General features: G+C 37.5%; 1 protein-coding gene across 1 annotated transcript in view; it reads right to left on the reverse strand.

Moving 5' to 3' along the window:
• Positions 1–25,431, reverse strand: part of LOC127620718 (tight junction protein ZO-2-like) — a 59,439-nt gene extending 34,008 nt beyond the window's left edge. Inside the window, 7 exon segments of the mRNA XM_052093919.1 lie at positions 3,849–4,002; positions 4,419–4,522; positions 7,687–8,320; positions 8,528–8,630; positions 9,626–9,750; positions 14,843–14,896; positions 25,334–25,431. Of these exon segments, the coding sequence (XP_051949879.1) occupies positions 3,849–4,002; positions 4,419–4,522; positions 7,687–8,320; positions 8,528–8,630; positions 9,626–9,750; positions 14,843–14,896; positions 25,334–25,420 (1,261 nt within the window). The 5' untranslated portion in view covers positions 25,421–25,431.
• Positions 25,432–25,749: the final 318 nt, after the last annotated feature.

Genomic DNA, 25,749 nt, shown 5'->3' on the forward strand with positions numbered 1-25,749 from the left:
TGGGTATTGATACAGATTTCCTGATATTTCTTATATTTATTATTTCCATTTTGCTTGCATATTAAATAAATTCTACATAAGGCACATAAGGCAAAATTTGGTCGATTTTATGAGTAATTTACCCGCATTGTAGAGGGTTGCGCAATTACAGAGTTTAAAGGAATAGTTCACCCAAACATTTTAATTCTCTCATAATTTACCCATATGCCATGCCAGATGTATATGACTTTCTTTCTTCTGCAGAACAAGAACAAACATAAAAGCAGCATAAAATAATCCATATGACTCCAGTGGTTAAATTCATATCTTCAGAAGCAATATAATAGATATGGGTGAGAAACAGATAAATATTTATGTCCTTTTACTAGAAATCTCCACTGTCACTTTCAAGTGAAAGTGACAGTGGAGATTTATAGTAGAAAAGTATTGGAATATTGATCTGTTTCTTACTCAAAGGGACTGCATCACTTCAGAAGACATATTTAACCACTGGAGTTATATGGATTACTTTGATGCTGCCTTTATGTGATTTTTGGAGCTTGAAAAGGTCTGGTCAACATTCACTTGCATTGTATGGACAGACAGAGCTGAAATATTCTTCAAAAAATCTTTGTTTGTGTTCTGCAGAGAAAAGAAAGTTATACACATCTGAAATGGCATGAGGGTGAGTAAATTATGAGATAATTTGGGTGAACTCTCTCTAAGTACATTGTGAATTCTGTTTCATGTTGTTTTAAAGCACAATTATCTGAATGTATAATTTACATATAATGAAACAAATTAACATGCTGGGGTGAAATCCGCTTGCATGCAAAACGAAATAAGAGAAAACACAGAGAAATTGAAATTTCTTGAAATTCACAGACATATTCAAGCACATCATACTACAAAGTGATGGCTCTTTGAATACAATGAAAATTTTAAATGGAGGAAACAGCCGAAAGCCGTATATCATCTAGGCGTAATCAAAATGAAAAGTAGAGCACAATGGTGCGTATGAGGCAATGACCAGTACATGAAGCATTTCTTTGGCAGGGTGAAAAATAACGTCTTGTTTCTTTTTCGCCAAATAGTGTGGAGCAACATACACAATGCCTATGGTGACTCATTTTGCACCAGCGGAGAATGCAAAGATGAAATGTAAATGGATTCAGCTGCAGTGCCCAGCACCGCTCCATAAGCAGACACAATTTCTTGAGCAATGTTACTTACAGTATGTCCATCTGCATTTAATAACTCAAGGGTTTTAAGGTACGGTCACACTAGGCTTTGAGCATGCAAAATTACTTTGATAGCCCGCTACAGGACATGAAGTCATGCTCTAGGTTTTGACAGCACAATTGAGAGTGTGATCACAAATAAAAATGAATTCAATATGTTAAAATATACTATCAACTCCGAAGTTTATATTCTTTCTATTTAATCAAGATTATTCATTTGTGACTTGCGCTATTACATGTTTGCATGGGTATGAATAGAAGTAAATGGAGCACGCTTGTAGGAAGTGTAGTGTGACCGCACCTTTAGATCTGCAGCGATATGATACGCAGCTGTCCCACCCTAATAACAGCTGTGGAGTATGAAATAGCATCTGTGATATCCTTAAAACACTGACCTCCACAGTTTCTCCACAAGCAATCTTCAACCTGATTAAATAAGTCACAACCACACAAATGAAACATGGAGCAGACTCGTTTATTTATCACAGAGAATATTAAACAAGGGGGTTAGCATGAAAATAAAAGAGCACAGTGTGAAAGTTTTACAGGTTTGTGGTTGTGGCACATTCATGATTATAAATTAAAGGCAACAGACTTTATGTTGTGTCCCTGCAGTCCATCAGCTAAAAGTATGACATATCTGTATTATCTGCAAAAAGAGAACACACAAAATAGACTTCTGTTGTATGCTGTTTGATTTTTTCTCAGATTAAGCGTATCTTTCTTGTGTTAAAATGTAAAAGTGTGCTCTAGTAAATACAATGCTGTGCATGTATTTGAGAGCAAGGTTAAGACACCTGGTATTAACATCTGTCTTGTGTGATCTGATCATATGTATGTGGTCAGCCTTACACCTGGCATTAACATGCATCTTAAAGGAGCCTCCAGTGACCACATATAATTTATGTATATATGCATGCATGCATTTTTCCATAATTTTTGTTTTGTTTGCAAACACATAGATTCCACTATGTTTATGCTTCTCACCCACATGAGAACAGCGGATTCTCCACTGAAAATGCTCTCCATTGAGAAATGATCACGTGTTATGCAAATTGGTGGTGATACTTTGTTGTCCAGGTAGCATCAGAATGCTTTAGGGTCATTATCAACAGGTCCCTTGATTTTTCAGTCATGAAAAAATTTCAAATAGTCAAGAAACTTCATTTATAAGGCATCATTCTATAACCTAACATTTTATTAAATAATATGCAATCATTTTACTCTATATTGTTTTTAACAACTTTTAGAAAATATATTTTAATTCGTCAATGGCGTGAAAAAAACCCTTGTCCCCTTCATCTGGTACATCACATTGACATTCACAGTTTAATTTGTACTCTTTTTGTTTTCTCAGGTCAAGCATTAGTGCAAGGCCTAACAAGTGAGCAAAAAAAAGCAAACCAAAATAAGTTTCATTAATATTTAAAGAATTTTTTTATTTTATGTCATTGGTGTTATCAATGTAAATGTTTTTGAAAAGAACGGACGAAGAGGCTACTCAAATGTGCATATAGTGGCTATTAATTAGCATTTTACTGTCACTTTTTCAAATGGTTTATTTAAATATGTCATTAGTAGAAATTGTTTAATATTCATGTGAAAACATTTTATTGAAAAAGATTTGATAGTAGATTTGATAGATTTGGTATGATTGATTTTAGTCTGATCGGTGTTGTATGTTTTATGATGCTATGGACCCTTTTCACACGTCCGCATGCCACGATGCAGCTGTGTTAGAAGCCTCATCGCAGCTATGGCAACTGACTTTTTAAAATGTATTCCAGGGTAATATAATACAAAGTAGAAATGTTATAAATTGACACTAAATATTTTTGGTTTGCTACATTTACATTGTTTAAGAAGGTGGAAACTTGTCATAACAGGTCTGTGAAAAGGGTCCATTACTTGCAAGTCAAAAAAAATGTTTTTTAAATTTTTTAGAATGACCCATTAGCGTTCATGCTACCACATTCAAATGTGGTTTGAGTGATTGGCAGGCCTAGATGAACCATGCAAACTTTTTATTTTTCTAATAGCAATGTATTTTGAAGATTCATTGGACCCCACTAAGACCTGTATTTAACTCTGTCCACTTGTGATCGGATCACCTGAGGTCGATGTTAACCAGGTGTAAACGGGGTCAGAAAATCTCAGGGATTGTTTAAAAAGGTACATTCTGTATATGACTACACATCCTTGCAATTTGCAAATGAATATTTGTCCATGTTATACTTTCCGCCTATAACTTTATGTCCCATGTTCAATGTTATTAACAGTGCTTCACCTCTGTAGAGGACAAAACTCATTAAATACATGTCGTACATATGAAATTACGCCACTGAGACGATAACCCTGTTCTAACACAGATGGTGAAAAATTGAGTTTCGTGGTTCGATACTCTCATTTCGAGTTCATTAATAGTCACTTGCATAATTAACAGTCATTTATTATGGCCTCTCCGGCTGGTGAATGTGTACATGGTATTACTAATCTGATTTATTAGAGCCAATTTATGCTATCTGGTTTTAATTAAAGTGTGGTGTTTGAGAGCAAACAGGCAGAAGGTGAGGAGCACTGCTCAGGACGAGGCGCAATGGAAAAATGGGGATATGTTAAGAAACTTACCGTCGGGTTCTGAGTCGCTGTCAGCCAGGGCAGGAATGCGTACTAGGACCTGTCTGTGGTCTCTTTGAACCACAAGCTGCAGTTTGCCCCGTGATTTCTCAATCAGTTTGCCAGCATCGCTCAGAGAGAGGTTCTCTGTGACCGTCCCATTAATCTGGAGGAAAGAAAAGATTATATTAACATTTCAAGCATGAACTACTCGGATGTTCTGATAACAACATTCTGAACGGCATAATTGTGGTGTGTGTGTGTGTGTGAGAGAATGGTACCAATACGTCTACAACACAAAAGCCAAATGTTGGTGTAAAAAACAGATGTGGTTTTAGAAATAAATAGAATAAAGCCACCATAAAAGTTACTTAAATGATTTGTTCCCTACATTTCAAGTCTTCTGAAGTCATTCGATAGCTTTGTGTGAGGAACCGACTCAATTTTTTTAATAATTTGTCACTGGAATCTTAATTTTTGGAACTTGGAACAATTTTGGAACAGTCATATGGAAAAATAAAAATCTGTGTGAAGATTACACGCTTCATGTGTGAAAGTGGCTATTAAGGGTCCGGTAGGCACCTTGAGAATTATGTCGCCCTCCTGGAGATTTCCATCTCTGGAAGCCAATCCTGTGCTGGTCATCTCTTTGATGAAGATCTGGCTGCCCAATCGGAGGCCGTACTCTACAACGAATCAGAATCAAACATTAGTTTTGTGCATCTAAGTACTGTATACATGACCCAAACTTCAACCCTGATGACCATGACCCTTTTAAGTACACAGTAATCCCTCCAGCAGGCAGCTTAACAGCCTATTGAATGGGCAAAACAACACAAACAATCATATTGAACATTTTGAGTATTGATCTAAAAAGGCACAGAAACAGTTCTCCAGAGCCCTAGGATTAAACTCTATACTCTCTGTGTTGCTACAAATTTAAAGGAATAGTTCTCAAAAAATTTAAAATCTCTCATCATTTATTCACCTCATGCATGCAATCCCAGATGTGTCCACACAATGGAAGGGAATGGTGGCCAGAATTTGGAAGGTCCAAAAAGCATATAAAGGCATCATAAAAGTAATCCATAAGACTCCAGTTGTTTAATCCATGTCTTCAGAAGCAATACAATAGGTGGGTATAGGTGAGAAATAGATCAATGCTTAAGTAAATTTTTCCTATAAATGTCTACTTTCACTTCTCCATTCTTCTTTCATATTTGGCGATTTGTATGACAGGGACGAGAATTTATAGCAAAAAAGGACAAATTAATATTGAATATTTAAACACTGAAGGTATATGGATTACTTTTATGCTGACTTTATATGCTTTTTGGACCTTCAACTTTCTGGCCACCATTCAATTGCACTGTATGGACCTACAGAGCTGAGATACTCCTCTAAAAATCTTTGTTTGTGTTAAGCAAAAGAAAGAAAGTCATATACATCCGGGATGGCATGAGGGTGAGTAAATGATGAGAGAATTTTCATTTTTGGGTGAAATATTCCTTTAAGAAACACCCCCTTCACATGTGAGATCTACCCACGGACAGATTTGTCAAGTCAAACATTGTTTTTAATTTTCCCACCCTTCAAAAATAGTCCCTTTGCAAAGCTGGCATAACATTGTGACAGATTCACAAAACAACATAAAATGGTCTTTTTTTGACTGGGAGGAAGTGTTGAAATCTGAAAGTTACATTGAGTTTTCATAGTGTCCTGAACTCTTTGTATCTCAAAAGATCAAGGACAAAATGATTTGTCAGAATATGATGTAATCGGATGATAATCGGTTAATAAACAGTGCTCCTCACTTTGATCTTTTGGGCTGTGGGTTATGAGGGGATGACAAGAGAAATCGAGGAGGTGGCTCAGTTATTCGTGAAATGAACACATCGCCACTAAAATCTTTTGCCTAGGTCATCATGAAAAAAATCTGATTAAAATTTCACCAACCCTACCAAAAAAGCAAATAATGTTTTTTTATTTTGCTATCTTAAGATGTGTGAGTGAGAAGTATTTTTCAAACTTACATTTCAATATAAACATATGAAGAAAAGGTATACAATCATACAGGTGAAAATCGAAAAATTAGAATATTGTGCAAAAGTTCATTAATTTCAGTAATTCAACTTAAAAGGTGAAACTAATATATTATATAGACTCATTACAAGCAAAGTAAGATATTTCAAGCCTTTATTTGATATAATTTTGATGATTATGGCTTACAGCTTATGAAAACGCCAAATTCAGAATCTCAGAAAATTAGAATATTACATGAAATCAATAAAAAAAAAAAGGATTTTAAATACAGAAATGTCGGCCCTCTGAAAAGTATAATCATGCATATGTACTCAGTACTTGGTTTGGGCCCCTTTTGCATTAATTACTGCCTCAATGCGGCGTGGCATGGATGCTATCAGCCTGTGGCACTGCTGAGGTGTTATGGAAGACCAAGCTGCTTCAATAGCGGCCTTCAGCTCTTCTGCATTGTTTGGTCTCATGTCTCTCATCTTTCTCTTGGCAATGCCCCATAGATTCTCTATGGGGTTCAGGTCAGGCGAGTTTGCTGGCCAATCAAGCACAGTAATACCATGGTCATTGAACCAGGTTTTGGTACTTTTGGCAGTGTGAGCAGGTGCCAAGTCCTGCTGGAAAATGAAGTCAGCATCTCCATAAAGCTTGTCTGCTGAAGGAAGCATGAAGTGCTCTAAAATGTCCCGGTAGACGGCTGCGTTGACTCTGGACTTAATAAAGCACAGTGGACCAACACCAGCCGATGACATGGCTCCCCAAACCAACACAGACTGTGGAAACTTCACACTGGACTTCAAGCATCTTGGACTGTGTGCCTCTCCATTCTTCCTCCAGACTCTGGGACCTTGGTTTCCAAATGAGATGCAAAATTTGCTCTCATCAGAAAAGAGGACTTTGGACCACTGAGCAACAGACCAGTTCTTTTTTTCTTTAGCCCAGGTAAGACGTTTGACATTTGAAGCCCATGTCCAGGACCCGTCTGTGTGTGGTGGCTCTTGATGCAGTAACTCCAGCCTCAGTCCACTCCTTGTGAAGCTCCCCCACACATCTGAATGGCCTTTTCCTGACAATCCTCTCCTGGCTACGGTCATCCCTGCTGCTTGTGCACCTTTTTCTTCCACACTTTTCCCTTCCATTTAACTTTCTATTAATGTGCTTTGATACAGCACTTTGAGAACATCCAACTTCTTTTGCAATTACCTTTTGAGGCTTTCCCTCCTTGTGGAGGGTGTCAATGATGGTTTTCTGCACAACTGTCAGGTCAGCAGTCTTCCCCATGATTGTGAATTCAACTGAACCAGACTGAGAGACCATTTAAAGGCTCAGGAACCCTTTGCAGGTGTTTAGCTGATTAGAGTGTGACACTTTGAGCCTACAATACTAAACCTTTTCACAATATTCTAATTTTCTGAGATTCTGAATTTGGGGTTTTCATAAGCTGTAAGCCATAATCATCAAAATTATATCAAATAAAGGCTTGAAATATCTTACTTTGCTTGTAATGAGACTATATAATATATTAGTTTCACCTTTTAAGTTGAATTACTGAAATTAATGAACTTTTGCACGATATTCTAATTTTTCGAGTTTCACCTGTATGTATCTTCCAAATACAAACAATATGGGCTCAATTCCACATATTTTCAAAATGCTGGTTTTGAATGTTTACTACATATGCAAAAAGTATGACATTAATTGCATGGCCACACTTTGAGGGATACAATAAAAAATGCTCTCCTGAAAAAACATTTCATGCTCTTGGGTTCTTACTGAATAAACCACTTAGACTGTTTTGTAAGGTAGCAGCTCTCACCTTCATTGGGCCTGTTTTTCACCAGCATCACGTTGATGGGTGGTTCCAGGGGCTCATAGTTATGCCGCTCTTTTCCTCTTTCTCTAACTCCATCTCTGCTGGGTGAGGCTGAGTTATCCTGGAGTCGGTCCCTGCTGTGGCTCCTGATCATCCTCTCATCCGAACGAGAGTCATACCTCTGCGTGTCGTATCTCTGGTCCCTCCCGTAGCTTCCGGCAGGGCTTCCTCCTCTGCCACGCCCTCTGCTGTGCTGCCTCTGATTGCGAGGCTCTGGGCTGGATCCACGCTCCAACGTCCGGCCACGGCTGCCATCCCTGCGGTACCCACTGTCGGTGCTGGGCGATCTCTCCGTGCTCCTGCCTCTACTCCGTTCCTGCCGGGAGTCGTAGTGCTGTCCACGGTAATCTGGCTCCAGGTAGTCTATCCGGCTCTTGTCGAGGCTGCGGTCATGCTCTCGGTCACGGGGGTATCCCAGGCCGCCGTTCCCTCGGGGGTAATCAGAGTCTGGGTCACTGTGAACGCTGCGGTTGTCCTCAGGGTAGTAACTGGATATGTTGTAGTCGCGACTGTCCTCACTCGGGGACGGGGGCTGTTTGAGGACACTGACAGCCACCTTGCGAGGCCGTTTTACAGTCTGTGGGGTGAGATAAATAAAATTATTCTTATTATATCTAGATCAAATTTGTTTTCATTTAAAAGGACCTGAATAGTGCTGGATAATATAACCAACCAACCATTCCTTTGAAGGCTTTAAGTGATGTATAATGTTTTGAAATTGAAAAACTATGTTATTATAAGCGAGTAAACTTGGGGCCTTTCTTACAGGTCAACAAATACTCACTATTTTGGCCACTTTCCCACATTTCCGTAGTTGCTGTACAGCAAAAGAATGAGGCACATTATCCATTGGGATGCTGTTGACCTGTATAACGCGGTCGTTCTCACTGTCCACAAGAAAAAAATAAGAAAAAAGGCTTTAAACAGTGTCTTAACTGTGAAACCAATACAAAACAAAAAGGAGACATTCCATTTAAAGGTGCTGTAAGCGATTTTAGCCGTTATGAAAGCCGTTGGATTAGACATGCCCCCTCTTTCCAAAACACTGTACTCCAATGATACCAAATTAGCTTTATTGAGACAGACACTTAGCACAAGTGGTTGTCAAAACAACAGCAGCAAAATAGCACCCTCAACTGACAACTGTTATAAACAACATGCCATAAAATGGTATTAAGCCTCAATAATTCATTGCAACTACAATACTATGAGAAAACGCAAAATAATTGACAGGCAGAAAGCGTCAGAGACCGCGGCCCGTGGACACAATTTTGCTTGTTGTTCACAGAGTTTAGTGCTGTCACAGAAACCGGTGAGATATCTCAGGACCCTTAATTCAGTGATATCTTTCAGAGAGTAGGACATTTTTTTGCCTAAATCACTTACAGCACCTTTATCATATTTTTATGTTTAAACGTATATTTGTAATTTCAGTCATGTGGAGCTTGTAGCTCTAAAGCAAAGGTCACATGGGAAATCAATCAATGCTTATTAAAGTAAACAAGAAATGGCATTCGCAACACATTTAACTTCCATAAAGCAACAATGTATTCATATTACTTGCTACTATTATTTTACACCATCCTCAAGGCCTTGATTACATGAGCAGAAAATAAAATGTTGTTGAGGTAGAGTTTTGACACTTTGAAAAACGATTAAAAACAAAACTTTTTTTCCCCTTTAGAATAACATGCACTGATGTATCGTGCACAATTCTATGAAAGGGGGTTCCATTTTGATTTCATATTGTCTGTAAGAGCTTGAAGCAACTATGGAAAGTTAAAATGAGAAAATGGATACTTATTATCCTGGATATGCGAGCTAGAATAATGGTTACCAACACGCTAAACATGTATGCATTAGTAAGGAGAGTGAAGCATACAAGAGCAGTCCGTCGGCTGGTCCCCCTGGCAACACGTCCGACACAATGATGGACGTTTCTCCGCTCTCCACGTTAGGATTGTCCCGGCCCCCGGACACAGCAATTCCAAAGCCCATTTTAGCGTCCTGTGAAACGAGCATTAGAGGGAGAGAAAGAGAATTAGCAAGAGATTGCTCAGTGCTAAAGCACTACTAATGCATTGCCTCACATATCACTAAGATAGATAGTGTGAAGACTAGCCTGCTCCAGGCAGTAGAGGCCTTGTGTGTGGTATTGCTTCGCAGAGAAGCAAAAACACAAGAGTTAAGCTCTTAAAGTGCCCTGACTGCATTCCACAACAGCACTCCAATCTAATGGAGATGCAGTTTCACCTCATTGCCTGTGTAAATAATATCCTGCTGTACCTGCCTCGGAGGAGCACTGAATAAGTAGAGCCTAATGAGCTGGCTTGATGCAATCCGCTCCAAATATACTCACGCCCAATTGGAGCCCGAGATAAAACCTGACAGCACCAGAGTAAAATGAAATTTTGGAGTGTGAGGTTAGGGTCTCTGCTTTGCACTGAAAGATATTAATCTAATTTAGAAACTAATTCTGTAGTTTATCTGACCCAAATAATAACCTTAAAAGGCTAGTTCACACAAAAGTGAGAATTCTGTGTTCCACAGGAGAAAGTCATAAAGGTTTGGACCAATATGAGGATGACAGAAGTTTCGTTTTTGGGTGAACTAGTCCTTTAATCATTGTAGATGTAACTAACAGCTGTGGTGATATTCAGTACAACAGTACGATTGGGAGTGTGAGATTGCGTAAATATACAGTTACAATTTTACTTGTACCTTGCTATAAGATTTTAGTCATTCAGCGGAATAGGAAGTGGTAGAAATCTTGCTGCCTGCCATATAAATCTGTATATATTCTAAGCATCTTGTTTTTTTTCAAACTTTTTAAAGCTGCATCCTCCCTCTATCTTCGCCTTTATGTTGCAGAGATAAGGAGACTCATTCTTATCTGATGTCAAGGATCTGACATGCTAAAGCATTAAGATGTTTTCTCAGGATGTGTCTGACATGGAGATGGTGGAGATACTGACAGTTTGTGTTTGGATAGGGTGTAAACTTTGCTCTCTCTAACCCTAGAGATGCACGTCCTGTTGTGCTTGATGTAGGAGGAAAAAGGGATGGAAAATGGTCTCAGGGAAACAATAAGAAGATGAAAGAGAGATAGGAAGGGAGGGATAACTTTGTCTGATAAATTGAAGCACTTCTACAAGGAGAACACAAACACAAAACGTTTTTATGCTTATCACTGATGTTGGTGAATAGTTAGACAAATGTTATTTGTTTTTACTTGTACATGATTAAACGAGACCATTGTTAATCTCTTCAAAGAAATCACAGACGTAAACATTCATTGATGAAGGACATTAACATAAGAGATAGAAAAAAATATCATGACAATAATAAAACTAGTTTGTTAGAGCATACGGTTGATGAAAATATGACGAGAAAAAATATTACTGAAACATATCAACAGCGCAATATATAAACAAAAGAAGAAACCTCTAGATTAATATCTGTTACATTAGATATTGATTCATTTAATTAAACAATAATAATCAAATAATAATCCAGTATGTTTACCCCATTTAAGCGTGAGTTCAATGCACTGAACACTGGCAAACTGAACTGCTTTAAAAACGGGTTAATTTCCTAACTCAAACACATCCTATACATGAGATTTATCCCTATATCCACAAAATATAGTCTATAATATTACAAATAACATCTGCACAGCTAATGAACAGGTGAACTTGAACTAAATTACATGCTAGTCATAATATGCGTAACTTGTGTTGTGAATACGCCGTTTCCGTAAAAAACACACTACACACAATGCAAGTATTCTAAACAGACTAAAGACAGAAAATTAATAGCACTCTCTAAAGCATGAATAATTCAGAATATAGCAGACAAACTTCTAAAGAGTAGCTAATACTTCATTATATGCAATTATTTCAATTGTATGTAGCATATATATATATATATATATATATATATATATATATATATATATATATATATATATTATATGTTCGATACATGTATAAATAAAAAATAATATATATACATTTTTTTCTAAATGTTTGAAAATTGATAAGTTTGTCTGTTTCAGTTTGACACGTTTTTGTCATTTTGCACACTCATCATCAGATATTAAATTCGTTGACTGAAATTATTTGCCATTCAAGTTAGAGTAAAACTGACTAAAATTAACGAAGATTACATCATGAAACAATTACTAATTTTAAAAGGGCATTTTCATTAACTCCAAAATAATGACTAAAATAAAACAAATTGCAAATGTGAACAAATTAACACTGACTGAGACTTATATTCTTCTAACAGCTCCTTTTGTGTTCCACAGAAGAAAGAAAAGTTATATGGGTTTGGAACGACATGAGGGTGAGAACATTTTCATTTTTAGGTGAACTATTTATTTTTACTTTATTTTAGGTACAAAAAAAACTGTGCAACCATTTAGCAGATCATAATGTTCTGCTAAATCTCCCAGAACATCGTTGGGTTAGATTCCTCAGCTTCAGGGCATCTCAGATACTGTTGTACATTAGAGTGGTGGTACAGCGGTTACACTGAGTAGCACAGGAGGTTTGCTCAAGCCTGTTTGTTATGAGGGTCATCCATCTGTTGTGAGTGTTCTGTGGCCTCTACTGTATAAGCTTATACACATGGAACGTCTGTGCCACACTGCTTCATAGACCCTGCTCTTTAGTATCCCATTTCTAAATCTGAACATATTACACTTAAGTGGTTTGACTATGGCATCTCTTTTGGCCAAAATATTTCAACTTACATCTGAACTTTAAAAGATTCAGATCTCTATTTTGATCAATTTAGTTGTAAGATATCAGTCCACTTTTCATTCATAGTTATTTTTTGGAACCCATTCAATTTAAGTATTGTTATAAATTGTAAACAAATACTAATGATGACAATAATAATAATAATTATAAATATAAATTGTTATTACTATTATTATTATTATTATTATTATTATTGACTTTTAATTACAACAGAAACGTATTTAAATCGTGCACTTTTTAAACCCTAACGCTTTTATTTTGACATTCTAAACTTTCCAGGAAGTCCTGTATGTGTCTGTTTGTAGGCAAGTTCACGGTAATTTAATTAGCTTCTTATTCAAATTCTGGTAAAATGCACCTCCAGTGTCATTCTAAATGCATATTATAAGTGAACCGAACTATTGAGCATCTACATCTGAGTTCTTCTTGAGTAGTGCTCAAATATTGCGCACCGCTGTGAAGGCTAAAAATAGCCACGAGTGTGTGCGTAAACAGAGCAGCGCCATTCAATAACATGCTGGCGCTGCGCATACTATATATTACTTATTAAACACAGCCTTTTGTGATTCACAGAGCTATCACACGTCTTCAAGTGGCTTTGAATAAAATGTACGAGTTACATGAACTGCTTTAATGGTGTTTTAATGGTTCTTTCATGTAATTTTTGGAGCTTGACAGTAAGAAACATGACTAACACAGTATCGGATTTGGATCGGGCTCATCGGACAGATACCTGATCCATCTAAAAGCTTCAGTATCAGAGCCGATACCAATCCAGGAATCGGATCGGTGCATCCCTACTATATTCACACCAAAACACAGATCAAAACCACAGGGTCCAGTGAATCATGACTTTTTCCACCCTGTTTTACAGCAATAACGTCAAAATGATTTAATTCTTAGTCTCAAGTATGAAATGATGCATGGGAATTTATGACACAAGATGAAATAATATCTATGAATCTCTTTCATATGTCAGACACAGTCTCTCATTATGAAAGTGTGTGGGTTGTTCGGGTGAGTTTGGGTGTGTCTTAGGATGGAATTTCAATTATGTAGGGAGTAGTTTAGGAGAGTTGGCGGTAAGTTAGGGCAGTGCTTCCCAACCTGGGGGTCGCGACCCCCACTAGGAGTCGCCAGAGCTTCATCGGGAGGGGGCACCAAGCTCACTCTCTTTTGAGGGTTACAAGAAAATAAATAAATGTGTGAAAAAGTTACAATTATTTTCGTAATAAAGCACAATCAAATAGGGCCATTTTGAGCATTTTTATAATATGTAATTGTTTATGATATATATGAAAAGACAAGACATACTGTATGTCTAACATAGGCTGTTTTTTATGTGCGCATCTCACGAGAGTAGGTTAGGATGCAGGGGTTTCTTTTAAAGACGTGGCAAGATTGCTTGATCTATGTACAGTACTGAGCAACGATGAGAACAGGTTACCTAGCCAAACAAAAGGAACGACTATGGCAAAGCGTCAGGGAGAACAGGAAAACATAAGTGGTAAAAAGTAAACAATGGTTTATTTGGTTTTATTTATTTATTGTGATTTCTTGTATTGAATTTAGTACCATTGTGGCAATGGACAAGTGAGAATTGAACGTGTGATGATGGAACTTGTCACGTTTGTGGATATGTAGCTAATGGGAAAACCATATATTATACGCAGTCTTTATTCAATTTTGAACAAAGAAACTATGTTTGTGTCAGACAGCCAACAAAATCTGTATATTTGGCAGTGGGGATTCCGACGTTCAACAACTCTGATTACATCATCATAGGATTATCACTTAGCATATCGCCTTTTCCAACAACTTAACACATATTGGCCTAGCTTTGTTCCTTCATAATGTACTGAAGAGCCATCAGAGCACCAAACACCCTCAGATACCCAGGGAGTTTGAGAAAACCTGTAATATCAAAATAGACCCCATAACTTCAGGGATCTTTTGACTAGAGCTCACAATAAATATAAATATGCATATAAATTATTAGGTGAATATCCCATTCCACAATTTTAATGTTCTTAAATTCTTAGCTTTATCAGTATTTCCAAGTTTTAAAGGTTAAGTAAAATGAATGGGTATTCGCAGGAGAGGGGGTCGTTCAGGTTTTTGAAAGTTAAAATAGGGGTCCCCCGGAAAAAATGTTGGGAACCACTGAGTTAGGGTGCGAGTAATGTTGGGAACCGGTTCCATTTTTCAAAAAAATACCAGAACCTAATGATTTTCATAAGTTTCAGTTCCATTAATGGGTCTGCGTTCGGGACACTGTGCTAAAATAGCATAGTTAGTTAGTTTGGGTAAATTAGGGTATAAGAATTTCGTACCCGCTGTAGAGTCACAGTGTACTGCTCCCAAACCGTCTCCTCCATTCCTGAGCTCTGCATGAAAAACAGAAAGAAACAACCATTAATCAGCTGTCAGGCCTAAGGACTAATACCAGTATGCAGTGCATCATGAGTGGCCAGTATACAAACTCTATAAATTGGTCCTAACTGAAGTAACCTGAACCAATTGTTACATACTTACACATTATATTAAATAAATATTCTGGGTCAAATACAACTTAAACTCTATCAACAGCATTTGTGGAAATTATGTATGTGATCTTTAGAATTCATGTAGGCACAGCATGTAACAGATTTGATCTATACAGCTAAAGTTATAAATAACCAATATTCCTTTAAATGAAATGATGAAAATTAACAACGTTAAAAAAATAATCTTTGAAAATGAAGTCACACCCCCCATCTGTGAAGCCATACAGTAGCTTTGTGTGAGGAACAGGGTATCTTCCCCTCCCAGTAGCCCTCAAATCTCATTCACAAACACAGTAAATATTACAATTTTGCATGAAGCGACTGGTCAAGTGACAACCAATGGCTTCTAATATCACCGTCGCAAAACTTAGCAATTGACAAAGCAATTGTCTAGACGTATGGCTTCAGAAGAATTGGAATATACTGTAGCAATTCATATTGATTACTTTTATTGAAAATGTATGGTTATTTTGTGTCCTTTTTGAAGCCTGGCAGCAAAAATCACTGTTTACTTTCATCGTAAGTAAAAAGAGAAGACTGAACATTTTTGCTCAATGAAAGAAAGAAAATAATAAGAGGTTTAGAATGACAGTCAGTAAATTATGTCAGAATTGCCATTTTGGAGTGAATTTAACATTTAAGAAGTGATCATAAAAAAATATAACAAATATAAAAGCCATACTGGACTGAAAGAATGTAAACTCACTGATCTGAAGCTGTGCTTAAACACAATGTGTTCAATGTTCACTATGTGAATCATACCAGGGTCTATATCTCCCCCTGATACACATATAAACAGCTACCCAGATAAACTCACACACACACACACACACACACACACACACACACACACACACACACACACACACACAAACACACACACACAGCTTGAGGGTGTGTTTGTACCAAAGAACAGACAGACATCCACATCAATATTGATGATTAACTGGAACACTGGAAAGCAGTCAACGTAACCTCTACTAAAGTATATTTAGGACACAAGCTTAACCCATGGCAACTTGACAGCAGGTTTAAGCTTCTTAAATTAGGAGAGAGTTGTCTTTTATTAAAATAGATACATGTTTGGACTAAGCAATCTCGTAATTTAATATATATATATATATATATATACACACACACACACACACACACACACACACACACTGGGTAATGGTAGAAATGTGTCAACAGGTAGAGATTCTGCTGTACCATGCATGCGATAGATACACAGATCAGCCACAAAATTAAAACCACCTGCCTAATATTGTGTAGGTCCCCCTCATGCCGCCAAGACAGTGCCAACCCGCATTTTAGAATAGCGGAGATACTATTCTTCTCACCACAATTGTTCAGAGCAGTTATCTGAGTTACCATAGACTTTGTCAGTTCAAACAAGTCTGGCCATTCTCTGTTGACCTCTCTCATCAACAAGGCGTTTCCATCCACAGAACTGCCCCTCACTGGATGTTTTTAGTTTGTGGCACTATTCTGAGTAAATTCTAGAGACTGTTGTGTGTGAAAATCCCAGGAGATCAGCAGTTACAGAAATACTCTATATATTAAACATACAAAATATTTAATTTATTGGATTATCCAAATTACTTTATGGGAATACAAATCTAAACCATCTAAAATAACTATACTAACATAAAATGAATTGTACATTACTTGTATGTGCATTTCTTCAACTTCGGGCACAAACAGTCCCAGGTTTTTTATTTTTTTTTAATTAAAAACAGATTTCAATTTATTTATTTAATAAATAAATAATTAAGATTAGACAGTTTTAGCATTGTCCCAGACTTTTAATATTAAACAATCAAAATCCATTATAAAAATACTAATAGCATATTTAAAACATCAAGGTAAACATCACTTGTGAGCAGAGCATTTTAATTGGCAATCATTTCCAATCAAGCTGTAATTTTGCCAAATTAGTGTGAAAACATTATTACATTGTGTGTATTTAGGATACATAAAACGTTAGCTATAAAATTAATCTTAGCAAGAAAAAAGAGGTGGCTATTTTATTTAAAAAAATAAAAAATAAAAAAATATATATATATATATATATATATATATATATATATATATATATATATATATATATATATATATATATATATATATTTCCATCACCGTAATTTCAACAATAGAACTCTATAAACACAATACAGAATTTAAAATGTGGTTGTAATGACTGTAGTGGGAATTTTCATGGCTTTCAGAAAATAAATGTAAAAAAAAAAATCTTCAATGATGGACACTGTCGGACATTGTTAGTACACAAAAGTACCAATTACCCCACCAATTTTGGACTGACACAACTCTTTGAATGAACAATCACAGAAAGAAACATCAAAACTCTGACAAACCTTCAAACACAATGTGTGTCTTTAGAGAAATAACTACAAAAAGAATCTACAGAACCAGTGGTTTCTTGAGAAAAAAAATGTGCAACACAAATATAGACATTTTGTTGATTTCATTTTTTTAATTTGTCCCCTTCCTATTAGCCTTTTCATACACACAACACACACACACACACACACACACACACACACACACACACTTTCCTCTCTATCTCAGCCATCCGTGTTGGTGTGCAGTTCTAATTGGAGGATTCTGCCTGCAGATATCTGCCCTAAGACTACTAAACGAGCATACAATTAGTGTGGACATGTGCATTTGTTTGGCTCTCCACAAGCGCAAAGATAGTGCGCTATGCAGCAAATAAAACTAATCCACAGAGATAAACTAAATAAAGGGCCTGATGCTGATGGGGTAAGACAGCTCTCATCCTTCCCTCCTGTTCTGTTTTCTGTGTGTGGGCAGTGGATATTCATCATAAGACAGGGCAGAAAGAGAGAGAGAGAGAGAGAGAGAGAGAGAGAGAGATGCTGCATCATTTGAAGGTGATGCAGAGTTCTGACTGTTTCCACGAATGACTTGCTTCCTTGTTCTATAATACTATGGAAACTTTTCATAGCTAATGGAAAATTACAAAGCTGTTTGCTTCATAAATCAAAGAATGTGTCAAAAGTCACAGGAATGTCCCAGAGGGCTTTCCAAATGTTAAAATGAACAACCATCAGGAGTAATTTTTCTTAATATAGTTTGCTTGGCCAAGTTAATAAACACTAGGACTGGGTGAAATTATTTTTTGTCCAATTCGTCACGATATTCATTTGAAGTAAATCACTCACCTATGCGACCAAATTTCATATAATGCAAAAGATATTTCTGCGATTAGCCACAGGCTGGTAAATCATTCAGATCTGACTCACAATTGATTGAGAAGTATAGTGGCAAAAAAGTCTAACAAAGAGATTCTTTCGCTGTGTGTTAAGAGTAAAAGTTTGGTTTTACAATTTTTTTTAATGCGTGTCTGAAAACGACATCCAACACAATCCATTTGTCATTGAATAGTGTCTCATTTAATACACTTTCTGTTCTTTACAGTCAGTTGCTGATGAAAAACAACAAAAAAGAAAATTAATTCAAAGTACAGATGAGGTAAAGAAAATGTGCGAAGTTAATGTGTGCTCAATCTTAACAATGTGAGATATATATATATTATTTCAAGTAGTTGTTACAAAAGTAACAGTCAGTATCTGGTGTGGCCACCATCTGCATTGCATCTCCTCCTCATGGACTGCACCAGATTAGCCAGTTCTTGCTGTGAGATGTTACCCTGCTCCTCTACCAAGGCACTTGCAAGTTCTGGGGGGAATGGCATTAACCCTCACCCTCCGATCCAACAGGTCTCAGACTTGCTCAATGGGATTGAGATCTGGGCTCTTCGCTGGCCATGACAGAACACTGACATTCCTGTCTTGCAGGAAATAATGCACAGAATGAGCAGTATGGCTGGAATCATTGCCATGCTGGAGGGTCATGTCAGGATGTGCCTCCAGGAAGGGTATCACATGAGGGAGGAGGATGTCTTCCCTGTAACGCACAGTGTTGAGATTGCCTGCAATGACAATAAGCTCAGTCCGACGATGCTGTGTCACACCGCCCCAGACCACGAAGGACCCTCCACCTCCAAATTGATCCCGCTCCAGAGTACAGGCCTCGGTGTAAAGACACCAGTCCGACCATCACCCCTGGTGAGACAAAACCGTGACTCATCTGTGAAGAGCACTTTTTGCCAGTCCTGTCTGGTCCAGCGAAGCTGGGTTTGTGCCCGTTGTTGCCGGTGATGTCTGGTAAGGACCTGCCTTACAACAAGCCTACAAGCCCTCAGTCCAGCCTCTCTCAGCCTATTGCGCACATTCCGAGCACTGATGGAGGGATTGTGCATTCCTGGTATACTGTAACTCGGGCAGTTGTTGTTGTTATCCTGTACCTGTCCTGCAGGTGTGATATCCGGATGTACCGATCCTATGCAGGTGTTGTTACACGTGGTCTGTAATTGTGAGGATGATCAGCTGTCTTTCCTGTCTCCCTGTATCACTGTTTTAGGTGTCTCACAGTACTGACATTGCAATTTATTGCCCTGGTCACATCTGCAGTCCTCATGCCTCCACGCAGCATGCCTAAGACTCGTCAACTTGCGCCACACACACACACACACACACACACACACACACACACACACACACACACACACACACATGCAGCGGAGAAAATGTCAGAGAAGCGAGGCGGTCTGATATAAGTGAGTGTGTGTGAGCTAAAGCAGTGTTTCTCAACTGGTGGGTCGCGTCCAAGTGGGTCACAGTTCTATTCGGACTGTGTCGCGGACAGCAGGGAAAGAACAATGACGTGGTTCTCACATTAAAGTTATTTCGGCAGCCGTCCAATCGATGGCCTATTTAGGACATGTAAACTAACATGCTTTAGGTATAAAACATGTTATAGTTACATGCTATTTGTTTTTATCATGTTTATAATTCAGTTTATTATTATAATTCTGTTAGCTTTCTTATTCTATTTGTTATATTTATTTTCAAAAGGGAGACACATACTTCCATTTAAAAAAATGGTTTCAAATTTCAATTATAATAAAGCATTTGTTCAACCAAAAAAAAAAAAACCTTTCTGTTTTGACTCCTTTAAATGTCATTGTAACTGCTAAAAGTATACCATGATATTTTCTGAGATGGTTATCATACTGTGAAAATCTCATACCGTTGCAACCCTAACACACACACACACGCACACGCACACGCACACGCACACGCACGCGCACACTTGAAGTTAGAAGTTTCCAAACACCTTTGCAAAAAAACTCACAATTCCTGACATTTAGTCATAGAAAACATTCCCTGTATTAGGTCAGTTATGATAACTGCTTTATTTTAAGAATGTGAAATGTCTGTATAATAGTAGAGAGAATTATTTATTTCAGCTTTTATTTCATCACATTCCCAGTGGGTCAGAAGTTTACATACACTTTGTTAGTATTTGGTAGCATTGCCTTAAAATAGTTTAACTTGGGTCAAACGTTTTGGGTAGCCTTCCACAAGCTTCTTACAATAAGTTGCTGGAATTTTGGCCCATTCCTCCAGATAGAACAGGTGTAACTGAGTCAGGTTTGTAGGCCTCCTTGCTCACACACGCTTTTTCAGTTCAGATCGGATTGAGGTCAGGGCTATGTGATGACCACTCCGATACCTTGACTTTGAGACACATTTGCTACAGAGCTTCAATTTCCTGGCTGATGTCTTGAGATTTTGCTTCAATATATCCACATAATTTTCTTTCCTCATGATGCCATCTATTTTGTAAAGTGCACCAGTCCCTCCTGCAGCAGAGCACCCTTACAACATGATGCTGCCACCCTATGCTTCATGGGTGTTCTTCTGCTTGCAAGCCTCACCCAAACAACGCACATTTTGTTCAGCAACTATACTGCAGAAGAAACAATTGTTATCTGAGAATGTTGAATATAATATTTATACTTGCTTTTAGAGAATAGATCTTGAATATAAGTACATTTTGTCTTTACTGCTCTCGCAGAAGTATAACAAAGTAAAAAATACACTTAATGTATATTTAAGATACATTCTCTTTAAGCAAGTCTTGAGTCTCATATCTTATATGTTGCTTCTCAATTAAATGTATCTTGTTCTGTTATCTTGTATGTGAGACCATCTGCCTGACAGCTAAAGCTTGGCCGCAATCGGGTCATGCAACAGGACAATGATCCCAAGCACGCCAGCAAATCTATAACAGAATGCCTGAAAAAGAAAAAAAAAATCAAGGTGCTGCAATGGCCCAGTAAAATACAGACCTCAAACCTTAAGAGAGCTGGGCATAAACAAATGCCCGCAAACCTCAATGAACTGAATCAACGCTGTAAAGAGTGGGCCAGAATTCCTCCACAACGATGTGAGAAACTTATCCAGAAAACGATTACTTACTGACGTTGTTGCTGCTAAAGATGGTTCTACAAGCTATTGAATCATAAGGTGTACTTATTTTTTCACACATGGCTTCTCCATTTTAGATTTATTTTGGTTAAATAAATCATGAAACGGTGTAATATATCATGTGTTGTTTTTAATCTGAGGTTGTTTTTACCAAAGACCTGCTAAGGACCAGATGATTTTTATTATGTCTTTATACATAAAACCAAAGAATTCAAGGACGGTGTACTTTCTTTTTCACATGACTGTATATATATATATATATATATATATATATATATATATATTTATATTAGGGCTGTCAATCGATTACAATTTTTAATCAAATTAATTACATGGTGTCCCTCATATAACAATAATTCAGTATATAATGATTAAATAATTATACATAGTTATCTTTAAATATACAAATATTATATATTATACACACACACAGACACACACACACACACATCAGACACAACATTAAATCCACCTGCCTAATATTGTGTAGGTCCCCCTCGTGCAACCAAAACAGCACCAACCCGCATAGCATTCTGAGATGATAATCTTCTCACCACAATTGTACAGAGCGGGTATCTGAGTTACCATAGACTTTGTCAGTTCAAACAAGTCTGGCCATTCTCTGTTGACCTCTCTCATCAACAAGGCTTTTCAGTCAACAGAACTGCCGCTCACTGGATTTTTTATGTTTGTAGCACCATTCGGAGTAAGAGACTGTTGTGCATGACAATCCCAGGAGAAATATATTTATATATCACACATGTATCCACTCCTTAAAATCCTGCTGCAGTGTTTTGCGTGTATGATCCAAATATTTGGAGCCTTAGTGCTTATGCAGGTGACACCATTTCGAGTCCGGCCTGCAATATGTCCTAATTGCATATCTTCCCTCCATCTCCCAAAAATGTCCAGTACCTCTCTGTCTTAAAGCAAAAACTCCACAAATATAAAACCATGACTGCTGTACTTAAGACGACTCTGCAGGAAGCCATCATACTTTCCTAACCCAAAAATTCCTACCCCCAAAAAAACCGTCCTCTCTCTAGTCTTATTTAGAAAACTCCTCACAACAACATCAAGATTCATATCTCCAGCTCAGGTCAATGTCAGAGGAAAGGGACTTCGTAAGGAGCTCGTGAGGACCCTGCTGATTCCAATTAGCTGAAAGGTGTCAGCGGTTTCATGTCGACAATTCATCTACATGAAGCCTTCCACACAATGCATGAAACCCAACCAGAAGACTGCAGGTCATCATAACACATTTGAACAGCCTGCCCACACAACCTCATTCAACAGATTATACATATGACACACACTATACCCAAATACCCACTAGAGCATTAAATCACTCACCCCATTTGTCAAGAGAACACCAGAGTGTAAACAATGGCACATTGAAGGAATGTTCTTAGTAATAAAATAATACGACTATGACAGGATTCTTGAATTTTAGAAATGTAATTACTGGAATACCTGGAATGTCACCTTGTTTTAATGTAATGTAAATACTTGTAAATTGTAACCATTTTTTTTTTTTTTTTTACATTTACAGGTCATATAATTATCAGATATGCATTTTCTTGACATAATATTAATTGAGAATGAAGAATTATTAAATTTTTAAAAAGCTAATATGATTATAATAATGACAAACAATAATAAAAAAAATTAAACCCTTTCAAATAATATGATAACTGCTCTATATACACTCTATATATTCCTCACAAAAAATTGTCCACATCTGTCCACAGAATGTTATAGAGGAGCTTTGATTGCAAAATTTTCCAGGGCATTTTCTGTTCAGTTATAATGCTTGTCCTTGTTAGGAATGCAGACGAGGGCAGACGAGGAATGGGGATCTAACTGCGGGTTCTTTATTATTAATTAGAGTGACCATAAAACAAACAGGAACAAATGAAACATCCACGGTGGGAAAACAAAACCAAAACACGAAAAAAAAAGAATTAAAAAAAAAAAGAACACTATTTAAAGAATAAACAGGCTGGGGAAACATCCAAGATGGGCAAAGGTAAAATAGAAACATCTACATTCATGAAAACATACAAAACATCTGAAACATTCAAAACAGTGAAACAACGACCGACAAGGGAATGGAGGAACAGCGGGGATTAAATACACAGAGACATGATGAAAACAAACGACAATCAGGTGCGAACAATGACAGAATGATGAGGGCCGGGAAACATGGGAATTGTAGTGCAAGACAATAGACTAGTGAAACACAGGGCAGACAACAAGGGAATCGTGACAGTCCTACACCCGATCAGCCTGAATGTAGCCAACAATTTTTAAAGGTTTATTTGTGATATTTTCTTATAGAGAAATGCATATGAAAAACTCTTAAAACTTTGCATTTTTCTAAAAAATATATATTTCATCAGTGTTGTTATATTGAACCAAAATGATATCGAATTGTGAACCTCACATAGTACATCGAACCGAATTGTGAAATAACCATATCGTCCAACCCCTAAAACAACTAAATTATGACAAATGAGATGTACAAAATGTTGCTCAAATCTAAACACTTATTTAACTTATTTACTCATTCAAATGTTTATTATCTATTGGAAAGGCTGTCAGTAGATTTTAAAGATAAGTGTTATCAAATCAACCAAGCTCAATTATGGGCCGATGTCAAATTGGCCAAAGATTTGTCGATTACTTGGCCTGGATGTATATCGTAGTCTATTACTAATGTCAATATGTTTATAATAGTCATATTACATGAACACAAATCAAATATATAAAAAGATCAACAACTCCAAGTCACAAAACATCTCAACGCCAAATCAAGGTGCACGGCACTCCCAAAAATGATGGCACAACAATTTTACTGTAAAACATACACACCATGTTATTTTTCACACAATGTTATTGATATTGTTCAGCCTACTGATGCGTTTTGATTAACATTTACCGAATTTGTTTATACTACAACATTTTAATAATAAAATATTAACATTCACTGTTTGTTTCATATTGCCAACTAAATCACTGCAAATATATTGTGAATATCCAAAATATTACTAAACATACACACACACACACACACACACACACACACACACACACACACACACACACACACACTATTTTGCCAGTCACACTATAAATACGTCTCACATCTCAGGGATACAGAAACTGAAACACCTGCACCCCTCTGCCCATCAAGGTAATGAGCAAAACAGAAATCCCAGACAGAAAGAGTGTTTATACAGTACAGCAGATGGATCAACAAAGGCAGTGCAGCGTCTGCCAGCAAAACCTACGCTATGCGACAGGAGCCACTGAAGTCCACACACACCTGCACCTGCATTACAGTCTCATTATTTCTCACGTATCTCTCAAGTGTTCTCAAATATTGCATGTTATTTTGCTATTAAATAATCTATCAGCTGTTTACGGTCCAATCTCTTTTAAAACATTATCATTTCTGAAGTGCAATTTCACAACTACAATTATGAGAAAATGTACAATAGAAGCTTGCAAAATGCAACAACAACAAAAAAAACTTTCCACAAGCATGAACAAGCCACAAAACCCAAGCAGGTTAAGCACACAACTTTGCTAACATACCAAACAGAGACTCACAACAAAACTTTGCACACAATCACAAAACACGCCCTCTAACGCAAATACAAACCAACTCCATACTAATCAAGCCACCAGATCTCTACATCGGGGTCTACGAATGGGGTAAATAGACAATCTTCTCTCTAAGGTGGCAGCTGAGGGAAGGGGTTATCCCCAGAGGACCAAGCCCTGGAAATTTAATTTTGTTCGCCCCCACCAGCAGTTTAAGCAGACATGACGCACGGCTGGGTGAGAAGAGGATGATGAAGCTGTTCCTCAGCTCCTCTGTCTCCCCCCGCACCTCGAATCTCGCCCCTCCATGCCGCCTCCATCTCTGTGCTCTCTGCAGGCGGACACAGCAACCAAAGGGGAGCCAGTTCACACTCATCTCTCCCCATGGCCACCCGACCTCCAATCTAATTAAGTTCTGTGGCGGAGAAGATTAAGAACCCATAGAGAGAGGGAGCGAGAGAGACGGAGAGAGAGAGACGGAGAGAGCGAGAGAGAGAGAGAGACTATAAATAAGACTCACGAAGCCATGGCGAGTCCTGAACGACTGCACAGTGCGTGCCCACTTTCGGCACAGCACCGTTTTCATGTCTGTGTCTCTCTCTCCTTTCCGTTCTCTCTCTGCGGTTCTGCCAGCTCCAATTCTTATGTAATCTTAATACAGAACTGGCCTACATTCACACACATACTTGCTCACACACACACACT

The sequence above is a fragment of the Xyrauchen texanus genome, chromosome 27 (genome assembly GCF_025860055.1).
Source record: "Xyrauchen texanus isolate HMW12.3.18 chromosome 27, RBS_HiC_50CHRs, whole genome shotgun sequence".
In the NCBI taxonomy this organism is placed as follows: domain Eukaryota; kingdom Metazoa; phylum Chordata; class Actinopteri; order Cypriniformes; family Catostomidae; genus Xyrauchen; species Xyrauchen texanus.